The sequence below is a fragment of the Ictidomys tridecemlineatus genome, chromosome 6 (genome assembly GCF_052094955.1).
Source record: "Ictidomys tridecemlineatus isolate mIctTri1 chromosome 6, mIctTri1.hap1, whole genome shotgun sequence".
Classification (NCBI taxonomy): domain Eukaryota; kingdom Metazoa; phylum Chordata; class Mammalia; order Rodentia; family Sciuridae; genus Ictidomys; species Ictidomys tridecemlineatus.
The window spans coordinates 120398981-120411457 of record NC_135482.1 but is presented as its reverse complement, the minus strand read 5'-3'; the positions used below and the strand labels follow the sequence as shown (position 1 = coordinate 120411457).

The window sequence follows — 12477 nt, the reverse complement described above, 5'->3', positions numbered from 1 at the left end:
TAGAAATAGCAGCATGTTGGGAGGAATGGAGCAAACAGGAGCCATTTCCCCCCCCAGTTGGGTTCTGACCCTGATTGCTGGACACTATTACATGAATGATTCACCTGCTTTCACCACCATTTCAAAACATCTTCTACCACAGTCTTACTACATACAAAGCTCCACATGAGTGTCATTTATCATAAAATGTTCTAGAATCCAGAAGAGAAGAATGATGTTATATAGATACTACGACTTCCCTGTAGAAATGACCAGACCATCTATCATGTCTAATCTTGGTGACATATTCTTTTAAAAAATTAAGAAGTTAGCATTATAAAGACAAGGATTTGTCTTTTGTACTTTTTTTTTCATTTTAGGTTGTACTTTCCAGAATTAACAATACACATTTTAAAGAGGATTACTTTAATGCATGGGTTAATTAATGTCATCTATCTTATTGTAGAATTCTTTTTCCTACATAAAATTTAGGTTATATGATCTCAAATAAATGTGTTTTATTTTCTACAAGGAACAAGTGTTTTGCCAATTATATTTTTAATCAAAATTTTGTTTGGGAATATTGAAATTGGAGTGCAAAAATAAAGGAAATATATTTACACTGACGATGAAAAGCCACTTATTGAGAATCATTTTATGAAGTCATGCAAGGAAATTCATTTTATTATATGCAAATAGGTTCTGAGGAGTATATATACTTTGAGGCTAAATGGTAATGACATAATTAAGATCATATAATGGGGGCATTTACAATTTCAGTGATAGAGAAACTGCTGCTCTTATTTAAAGGTTGTATATCTGCCTATATGTACATTACCATCATGTGACAAGATCACTAATCATGATCATATCAGAAGTAACGAAAATTTTAAATTTCAAAGCAATGTATGTAAAAACCGATTATTGAGTTATATTTCTTTGTAAAAATAGTGCCACTGACACTGAATAATTTCAGCTTTTAGGGGGAAAAGAATTGAAGCTATCCTCAAATAAAAATGGCCTGAGGGTGTAGATCAGTGGTAGACAAAGCCTTGAGTTCAATCCCCACTCCAGGAAAAAAATTGCTTGTGCAATTGAAATACACTACAGTTTCCAGTTTGGTTTTACAAAGGGTATATTTTTGTAGAGATTAAAATGTTTTGACACTTCTTTTTTGTTTATATAAAAATAGATAAAAATGACATAAGAGTTTAAGGTCCATATTCCTTTCATTTCTATTACTTAGTTATGGAAAGAAATTATTTTTTGAATTATATGTGCTCCTTGACTTACAATATATTCCAATAAACCCATCATAAGTTGGAAATATTGCAAATTAAATGTTTTCAAAGCATCTAACCTACCAAGCTTCCCAGATTAATTTAGCTTACCTGAAAAGTGATCAGAACAATTAAATGAGTCTACAGCTGGTCCACATCATCTAACATCCAGCCTATTTTACACACAGTAACCGTGTGATCACAGGCCTGACCAGAAGCTGCAGCTTATTGCCACTGCCCAACATCTCAAGAGAGCATGGGGCCACGTATCATGATTCTAGGAAGATCAAAATTCAAGTACTGATTTTACCGAATGAATATTGCTTTCACACCAGCATAAATTTAAACAATTATACAAAGAACCATCCTAAGTTGGGGACCATCTGTATTTGTAAAGCTCATCCTAGGTCTCTCATAACAAAGCACTGTTCATGTCTCAACGATGATATTTAAACCACACAAAAATCTGCTTCTCATATAAAACTAAGCAAATCTCTGCCTAATGATTGATTTGTGGTGTTCTTTACTTTTTCTTTTATATCTTGCAAATCAGAAGAAGCAGAGGAAAGAAAAAAAATAAAGAGGATGTACAAATATCATACAAATTACTGAGTTAAATTATTTTCTGCCTCCACCAAACACAAAATGTTGTCTACACTCAGGCGAACTAAACGTTGTACTATAAAATTTGATTGGCACAATTCATTGTGGAAACTCCAATGCTTAGTATAGCCTTACTTTACATAATGGTCCCCATTATCATTTAGGTTTGCTTAAGTGGTAGTTTAAAGAGATGTGACTTGTTATAGAATATACTGGGATCTGTTTCTCATCTGAATATAATTTGCATTAATTATAATTTTCATGAACCATTAACCTTCATTTATGTGTTCCTTTATTTTAGCTGATGCTAGTTTTTATGTAAATCATGCTACTAAATTTGGTTGTAATTTAAAAATTTCATTTTGTGCTGATTTAAATCTCTTTTACTTATGTACCATAAGCTATTATTTCTTAAATGAGAGCTTTCAATGTGATATTTTGTCATGTCTTCACATTTAAGTAAAATCACAAAGAAAATAGTAATTATAATAACAAAGCTAATATAGTTAGTACTATTGTGGAGAAAACATGAAGGTTTTGGGGGCTGGGAGTGTAGCTCAGTGATAGAGTGCTTGCCTAACATGTGTAAGGCCCTGGGTTTGGTCCTCATCATAGCAAAAAGAAAAGTGAAGGTATTAGGAATCGTTAAATTAGCAAGGGCTGCTGCTGAGACCTTTAGCCCAGGATAATTTCCCAACCTAGTCCAGGAAACTTTCACAAACACATTTGTTTTTGAATGCCCAATATCAAAACCAGTACAATGATAGATTAGAAAATAAACATTTTAATTGTTGCAGGGTTTCCTATAGAAGAAAGTCTGTACCATGTGAGGATGGGTTCTGAGATCCCTGTGGAATCAAGAGGGAGATATAAATTACTTGTGAACTACAGCAGCAGCCTAAGAACAGGGAGGGGCCTAAACCAGAGGAGGCCTGAGATGGGCAGGGCCTGAACTAGGGTTAGGGCCTGAGCCAGGCTCCTGCCACCAAGGTAAATCATGACAGGTGCATGCAGACATGTCTATCCATAAAATTCAAGAGGAGAAATATTTTAGATGAACAATGAAGTTGCATTTACATCTTGGATCTTTTACATTTCCATGATGTGTACTCATGACACTTTCCTGCCCCAGATTACAGTTTATCTTGCAGTCCTTGCCCATGAGCTACAGACATTCTTAAATGTCCATGCCCTTTAAGATTCAGACTAAATGTTTTTTTTCATATCAAGTCTTTCCAGCTCTTGTAAAGTAATTCTTCCCTGCCAATGAACACCCAAATAACTGTGCTGCACTTTGCTCCTGGCACATTGCTTTCTATCAAACATCTATAGTTTATTTTTGTATGAGAAATCCAACAGCTTATAGATTAAAATGTGGGCTTTAAATTCAAATTACAACTCTGCATTTAACTGTCTTAACCTAGGAAAGCAAATTAACCTCTCTGTTCCTCAGTTTCCTTGTTGAGAAAATATTATCTACTTCATAAGGCTCAAGTATTAAACAAATTAGGACATAACAGTGTGTCATTTTTAACTGTCTATCTCTGCACCCAAATGACAGAATGTCTGGCATGCAATTAGTTCTTAAACTAATGAAAATGGTAATGTACCAATTGCTAGAAATTAGCAGGTCTATTTTGAATATTTAATTTTTAAATTATTCTATGCATTAGAAATAAATGCACAACACAACTTTTAAACATAAAATCTAGACAGTTAACTTATCGTTGCCTACAACATAAATGCAAATGCATTTTTTAACAGGAATTATTTCTTTTCATTTTGATACAGGTACCGTACTCTAGTTTAAAAATAAACCCACTGATTTTGAATCACTTTGAAAATCACATTTCGTTGATAGAATGTTGTTGTAGTCTAGAAAAGTAAAGAAGAAGTTGTGCCTTTTTTTTTTTTTCTGTGACTGAAACATCTGTACAAATTTAGCAACAAACAACAAAATCTACAGATTGAGTGTCCCTTATCCAAAGTGCTTGGGCCCAGAAATGTTTCAGATTTTTTAAAAAAAATTTAATACATGATGAGAAATCTGGGGGATGGGAGCAAGTCTGAAGACACATTTTTTTTGTTTGTTTGTTTCATATACTCCTTAAACACATAGCCTGAAGGTAACATTATATGATTTGCATGTGACCTCTCACATAAGGTCCAGTGTAGACATTTCCACTTGTGACACCAATGTCAGTGCTCAAAAAGTTTCAGATTTTGGAGTATTTTGGATTTCCAGATTAGGGATGCTCAACCTGTGTCGAATGAAAGTTTTATTTCTTTGATGCCACTTAATTTTGCTTTGGTTCTGAACACATCTTTGTTTTGTTTTGTTTTTTTCAGGGCCTGAAGGAGCTCTTTTTGAACACTCGGTGGAGACACCCCTTGTCAGAGCCGACCCATTTCAAGACCTTAGGTAAGATTTTTTTTTTTTTCCAATTTAAACAAACTCTTACAGAAGATGACTGGGTATGTGGTGCAATAATATGTCAGCAGTTGTTACCAGATTATTTCTTACTGCATTAGTTGACTTTGTTTTCATTGACTTTTTGCACTTAACCAGTCATTATTAATTGAACTCCAAAACAAGACAAACTTTCTATTGATGACACACGACTCTTATTCTCTGAGTTCCAGGCCTCTTTACTCTCCCTGTCCCCACTGCTTTGACTCAGGCTCTGTGCTATTCCAACAGCCTACTCCTCCCTCCAGCCTGTTCCTCTCCAGTGGCCCTTCACATTGGTATCAGAGTGACTTTGCTCATTGCAAACTATTTAAAACTACTTTATCGATTCTGCTTCAACCATAGGAAAATTTAAAAGCCCTGCAGGGGGTACTCATGGCCTTTTGTGCTCTAGGCTGTGCCTGGCAGCTGTCTCCTCCTTCTGTGCCCTCCCAGACTTGAGTGGCTGCCATGCCCTCCACCCATACTTTCTCACAAGTTGTTCCAAGTGGCTGGAGGGCCTCTCTTGCTATACCATCCATCTCAACACCATCTGCAACCAAGGCAAAATCTTTTCTCTTCCTTTTAGTGGAAGAGAATGGTGCCCATACATGGACTTTGAAATTTGCCAAAGGCATTCTTAAAAATGTGAGTTTACTTTGATTTTTTTCCTCGCCTTCAGAATCTGTGTGCCAGTGTGTATTTCTCCTCTCCCAGACTACTGACTGTCACATGGTAATGTCGATTCCAATGATATATGTGTTTTATATCAAAAACCAAATAATAGCCTTTAAAATAAATGATCTTTAAGTCCAATATATCACTGTAAATCACTTTTAAAAGTTGAAGTATATACAGGACAATTAGCTTATTATAATCTGTTATGTATAATAGGGAAAACAAGGTACAGTAGGGATCCCAGCTTTACATGGACCACCCAGGTAGCCTTGGTCAAACTAATTTTTTGAGATGGTTTTTTTCATCCAATTGGTATTTTAAATATTTAATACTAATCCCCATCATTTTTATTATTGTTATTATACTAAATAGGTATTACACTAATAGGAGTTAGGAAATTCAAACTTTTTCCTTTTATTTAATATTGAAATCAATATTAAAGGCAAATAGAACTTCAATTTATCATATCCCTTACAGAACATTTGTAACATAAAAATAAAATGCGGCTATAATTAAAGTACTCCAACGTTCATTAATTTTTATAAAGGACCATAAGACTGATATTAAAGAACTATTATAGTTAGGGAAGAAAATATTTTACTTTCTGAAGACAGGAAAATCATTCAATATCTTTAAAAGTAATCCCATCAACACTATTTTGAAATAGCAAAATAATACAACTTTTGGAGATGTTAAAGCACTTTTTTAAATAAATGTTAAAATATGTAGCTCTCAAAATTAATTCCTCTATGTTTTCCCATTAGGACATAAACCTGCTAGCTTTTACCACACTCTTATTTAGAAAGAAGACAAAAGAATATCCCATTGCTTTCTAAAAGGTGATACATAAAATTATATAATCCAAGTGTTATAACCAAAGAGACTGAGCAAATACTCAGGAATTACTTGAGTATTCCTTGATGTTGCAAGGAATTACTTGAGGCATTGGTAAGAATGGAAGGTATTAACTAATTTATTGAATGCCTGTGACTGCCAGTAACTATGCCTGGGGCTTTCACATAATGTATCTCATTTAATCATCAACCCAGCCTCAAAATGTAAACAATATTATCCCCATTTTGTAAAGGAAGAAAATAGATCAAGGTAGTACCATGTTCTAAGTTACAAAACTAAAGATGTAGTTGTTCCATAGTTCAAATTCAGATCCAGTTCTAGAGTCCATGTATATCCTAATTACTGTGCCCAGCACCCAAATAGACCCTTGAGATTTGTTCTTTTATTTATTATCAGTTTTCCATGATTGATTGTATGATGGTCATATTTTCTTCTGCAAACTCTTAAACTGTTTCACTTTTTTATTTCTGCATCCAGTTGCATTACTATTCCTGCATGAGTAGCTGAAAAAGATCCCAAAATATCCTAATTGACCTAAGAAAATATTTAATATGATTTTTGGAAGGTTTAGATCACACTGCATTTATAAATAGGTTTCTGAAATATATGGATTTATTACAATTTAAAGTTTGTTTGCTCAATGTTAGTCATAGAAAGAAGATAGTTATTATTTTCTTGAATAAAAAATGAACAACTTGTATGGAAGCTAGATTTATATGACCTGTGGAGAAATCATTCACAGGTAAATAGAAACTCTGATGTTACTTTAAAGCTGGCTTTCATTCATACATAATATAATTTATTCTTTTCAAAAACATCAGCAAAAATATATTGAAATATTTATATACCAGAATCTATAATAAGTCCTCGTTGTATGGAATCAAAGACATTGTTTTTTATCTTAGTGATTTAACAATCAATTTGGTAAAAAAACATGAATACAAATTTGAGAGTTTAATTAGTTGCTCTGATAAAAGTGCAAATTATAGTAAGGGTACAGAAGGATGAACATAAAATCTCCCAGGGTGATGGGAAATGACATCCCAGGGAAGAAAGCATTTAAATCCTCTGCAACCACATAGGGATGTGATGTCAACCAAGTTAGTATGTGTAAACTTCTGGGAATAATGTCTACTACAGAGTCTTCATCAGATAAATAAATGATCAAACATGGAAACATTTGCGCTTTTGCAAATACTTGTAAATACTGACGCTTATTTAATCAGATTTTACAGACATTAAACTCAACTAGAAACAAAAAAGAATATTTCCCGGGTCCCAGTAATAAAGAAGAAGCTCATGGTCAGAGCAGATGGGAAGCTAAACCAAGGTACCCTTGGGAAATCCCAGAGACTAGGGGCTGGGACTCTAATGGGGATACATGGATTGAGATGCCAAGCGACAGCTCAGTGTGCATGAAAAGCCTGAGTTGAGATAACTCCTAAGTCCTGGTCCTATGAAACAGTTGTGTCCAATAGAGTCATCCCCAGCAGTCCTATGTCTAGAATCAATTAAATCATATGTCACCAGTATAATCAATTAAATTAGGTGTCACTAGTAAAGACATAATGAAAAAAAATAAGCATGGTTCAAAAACTAAACATGAATTCATTAAATAACTGATGTATAAAGTATGTGGAAATGACAAGAATTTTGAAATATTTGTAGTATTTCCACTGCAATTATTTCTTTTAATGATATTTAGTTGTGGGGTCCAATGTGATAATTCAATTCATATATATATACACAGTGAAGAATGTTCATGTCAGCGTGATTGGCATTTCCACCTCCTTAAGCACTCATCATGTCTTTGTGTTGGGGCAGTCTCAGTTCCTGTTGTGGGAAACTGCTCTCTTTTGTGGGGTGGTACTCTCATCATGGTGGTCTACCGGGCTCTGTTATTCTGGAATCCAAGATGACTGCAGGTTAAGAGCAATGACTGGTTGTAAATTCTGTGTCAAAGGAACCACTGAGCTAGAGCCAGTCAAAGCATTACAAAGCTCTTGACACACCATATTTCATACATTTGATTCAAGTGGGTTATGAACTCCCATTTTTACCACGTATACAGATTGCAGATTCACATTGGTTACATATCCACGTTTATACATACTGCCATACTAGTGACTGTTGTATTCTGCTACCTTTCCTATCCCCTTCCTATACCCCTCCCCTCCATTCCCCTCCCCCCCAAAAAAACAAAAAAAACAAGAGAGAGAAATGAATTACAGTAGATGGGGCAGATGGTAAAAATGGGAGTTCATAACCCACTTGAATCAAATGTATGAAATATGATATGTCAACAGCATTGTAATGTTTTGAACAACCAATAAAAAAATAAAAATAAATTTTAAAAAGAGCAATGACTGGAATCAATAAATTATATGTCACCAGTATAGGTGCCACTCCAGGGGCTCTGTGACAGAACGTCGTAAAAGCTGGCAGATAAATGACCCTGCAAATCTTGAAAATAACGTAGTTACTCATATCTTGATGTCTTTCACTTGAAGGGGGGTGAGATAGATTAGGAAAAAATTTAGGACTACCAGGTTTTAGGTACTCCTTAAGTGATTAACACGTCCTCATGCAGAACTGAGCAGGAATCTGACTCATAGTTTAAGGCGAAGGAGACTGATACAAAATGAAGGCACAGATGCCAGGATTCAGCCTCCTTTTAACTACCCACTTGGCATTCAGCCATTGATAGACCCATGAAGTTCTCCCTCCCCCAAATAAAATCTGTTTTATTATCATAATTGTATTTGTGCTTCCTGGTCTCTATCATATTTACAAAATTTGGGCTTAATCTAAGTCTGAAATGTTTTAAAGCAAATATCATCCATATTTTCCCATAACTTTTGCCCTTTTATTGAATGGCACTACATGACATAAGGAATACATATTAAAGTCATACATGATTGACTAGCCATGTTCTAGACACATAATCAGCGTGATTAGCATTTCCACCTCCTCAAACTCTCATCATGTCTTTGTGTTGGGGCAGTCTCATGAATGAATGAATATCAACAAAGCTTTGGGAAATTACTGAATTCTATTTATTTTTACTTAAAAACGAGCACAATTGAAAACTCATCTGTATTAGAAGTAAATCATACCAATTGGTGTGTGTGTGTGTGTGTGTTTGTGTGTGTGTGTGTGTGTGATACTAATCAACTGTGAAGTCTCCCAAAGCCAACTTCTCTTTCACAGACAGAGAATTAACAAGAAGAATTAACAAGAAGAGAGTAAGTCAAATTCTGAAAGCAAAGTCAAGGTCTTATGTTCTGAGAACAAAACTGCTGTGAAGTGACAAAAATATTTGATATAGAAAAAATAAATACACACACACAGATGTACATATAAGCATATGGATATAGTTCTTAACAGTCATTAGGATATTTCTGTCAAGAATAGGCTGTGTATGTGGTGGTGGTCCCATAAGGTCATATCACCTAGTAAGGGAGGGAGGGGGAAGTGCTGGGGAGTGATATTAGCCAAATTCTATTATTACATCATGTGCATGCACGAATATGTAACAACAAATCCCACCATTCTGAACAGCTATAATGCACTAATACAAAAGGTGGGGGAGAAAAGCTTATATCACCTGCTGAGGCCATTGTCATCTTAGTTTGTATAAGTACACTCTGTGACCACTGCATCACACTCTGTCACTCAGCCACGTTTCTACATGGCTGTCCATTCTTCATTACACCTAAGCACAACAGACAGGTCTCCCTGGGTCTTGGGACACCCCTCTGGAATGAACCCGTGCCATTGGATTAAACACATCTGTTATGCTTCTCTCTTGTGAACCTGTCTATGGGAGGAGGAGTGTTGGCTGGGACCGTTTTTGATGGTGAGAAAAGGTATCACATCTTTCCACCTATGCAGTAGTACATGGTCATTTTGAACTCATTGCTGTTAATTAGTAACTGGTCTTGGAAACATTCAACTTCACTGGGACCTCCTAGGGCACGCATGGGTTGCTTAAATGAGCCAGGCCTCTCAGAGTTGCCTATGTGTTCTTCCTTCCTTCCCTTCCACCCAGACAGGAAAAGTGTAGGCAGTTAGCAGAGGTCAAACTAGCAAGCTGGACCAGAGAAAGTACATTTTTTTTTTAAAGAGAGAGAGAGAGAGAAATTTGTTTTAATATTTATTTTTTAGTTTTCAGTGGACACAACATCTTTATTTTATTGGTATGTGGTGCTGAGGATCGAACCCAGAGCCCCGCGCATGCCAGGCGAGCGCGCTACCGCTTAAGCCACAACCCCAGCCCCCAGAGCAAGTACATTTAGATACACCAAAGCGTTTCCCCATAAGTGGAGCCTAACCTAATATGACCAATAAATTCCATAAATGTCTTTTAAGGGTTTTCTCATATTCAAGATTTCAAAATGTGGGAGAAGTAAAATTTTTATACGCTCTGATATAGGTACAAAAATGAAATCTGTCTTCTATCATAGTGATGGGTAAATAATTCTCCAACCAAAGGTAGTATCCATCTGATTTAAAATTCTACCAAGGGGCTGGGGTTGTTGGCTCGGTGGCAGAGCACTTGCCTAGCACGTGTGAGGCACTGGGTTCAATTCTCAGCACCACATAAAAATAAATAAACAAAAAAACATAAATAAACAAAATAAAGATATCATGTGAATCTATAAGTAAAAAAATTTAAAATATATTTTAAAAAAAAAAACCCTCTACCAAGAGTAGCTCAGTGGTACAGCGTTTACCTAGCATGTTTGAGGCCCTGAGTTGGAACCCCAGCATCAAAAAAAAAAAAAATCCATTTATCAAATTAATATTAATTTAAAAGCAAATTCATTCTTAAGGCATTTCTCCTTAAACCATACCTCTTTCTCTCTCCTTCCTAACCCTATTCCCATCCAGTCCTACCTTACATTGCAAAGAATTTTGAATTGCATATCTGTCTATTGTCCCTCTCACTGATTTTTTTAAACATTTTTTGTTGTTGTTGTTGTAGATGGACACATTACCTTTATTTGTTTATTCATTTTTTATGTGGTGCTCAGGATGGAACCTAGGGCCTCACATGTGCTAGGCAAGTGCTTTACCACTGATCCACAACCCCAGCCCCCTCTCGCTGATCTTGACACATTAGCGTGAACTGAGCTTTTCAAACTTTTGGGCTAAACAGCTGAAAAAAATATTCCAGTGATCACATTGTGCCATCTGGTGGAAATTTATTTTTCTCCAGGTAGAGGCAAATAAAAAATTTTCTGAATTGTATATTCCTGTATCCGATTGTAATAAATTTTGCTAAAACAAAGCCAGCTGAGGCCAACTCTCTTCTATTCACTTTAATCACTTCAGTCTTGTTCCAAAAGAAATCTTTTCATCTGCCCTGCCATCTTTCTAAGTTAAAGAAAGGAAGGGAGGGAGGGAGGGAGAAGAGAAAGAGCGAGGGAGGAGAGAGGGAACAAGGGAGGAAAGAGGAAGAAGGGAGGAAAGAAAGAAAAAAGGAAGGAGAAAGAAAACCTAGGCCAAACATGTGCCCAATGCATGTGTTGATCTTGAATCAGTTTTTTGTTTTCCAAATAAGTTTGTGTTTTAAATAAATACTCTAATAGTTTTACGGAGTCCTTCACAATGGAATTTTTCTTCTGGTGTGGAATGCCTCCAAGTTTATAATCATACCAGCTGAACACTGCACAGGATTAGGACTGTCTACGTTTTTAAAGGACACTAATTACATAGGCTCTTGTGGATAGCACATTTCTTTCTTTACTACACATTATTTTTTGATTTATCAATGAATAAGGCACAGCATGTCGGCATTTAGGAACGACTCAAAGATTCGATATCCCTGGTTAATTGTACCTTCTATGATAAGCCATTGCTCGAGGGATTGCTAGGGTGGCTATTTTTTTCCTTTCCTCTGGGTTTAAGTGATACACTTGGCTCTGCCTCCCAAGTAGCTGGGGCTCCAGGTGCCCAGCACTACACCTGGCTCCAGGGTGGCTTTTTAAGGAATAACTTTTCTTGGCTTCTTTTTCTCACTTCAGGTTAGAATCCCCCACACGGAGTCTGAGCATGGATGCCCCGAGGGGGGTTCATATTAAAGCTCATGCTGGGAAAATCGAGGCACTTTCTCAAATGGACGTCATTTTGCAGAGCAGTGATGGAATGGTGAGTTCATCCTGTGTATGTCCTGTGATGAAATTCCTGAGCCATGTCCATCAAGGTATCAGATATTAAATTTCGGGTTGTTCTCTAATGAAACATCATAAAATCCATATTGTAGAAAATGTGAAAGGAAAGCAAAAGACACTTCAGCAATGAAAGGGCCAAGAAAGGTGAAAATTATTCCACATTAGAGCAGGACAGCTTTCGTTGGCATTTGTGCTACCCAATCTCTTATTCTTTTCAACTTTGTAACAACATTACCAACTTTCAGAGCTTACAGAAAATATCATTTGCCGTTTCTTAGTGACCCAACTACTCTCAGGCTGGCTGTCACTGGGGGTTATCTATAAATGACAATCATTGTCTGGTAATGCCCAGAGCACTAACACAGAATTAAGTTTAAATGAAGATGAAAGGTGAAAAATAAGAGCATTTTTTTGAAAGTCAACGACAATAGGGATATAATCTGGGACTTCAAGTCTA

At 35.9% G+C, this 12477-nt stretch overlaps 2 protein-coding genes across 5 annotated transcripts in view; one reads left to right on the top strand and one right to left on the bottom strand.

Annotated features, from left to right (window-relative positions):
• The window catches only part of Sacs (sacsin molecular chaperone), a 148138-nt gene that overhangs the window by 35281 nt on the left and 100380 nt on the right, over positions 1 to 12477 (bottom strand). The window lies entirely within an intron of this gene.
• Sgcg (sarcoglycan gamma) overlaps positions 1 to 12477 on the top strand; it is a 108119-nt gene that overhangs the window by 92496 nt on the left and 3146 nt on the right. For all 3 annotated transcript variants that reach the window (XM_078015693.1, XM_021734739.3, XM_005337584.5), the window contains 2 exons: positions 4212 to 4284; positions 11874 to 11997. In XM_078015693.1, coding sequence (XP_077871819.1) covers positions 4212 to 4284; positions 11874 to 11997 — 197 coding nt within the window. The remainder of the gene's footprint in view (positions 1 to 4211; positions 4285 to 11873; positions 11998 to 12477) is intronic.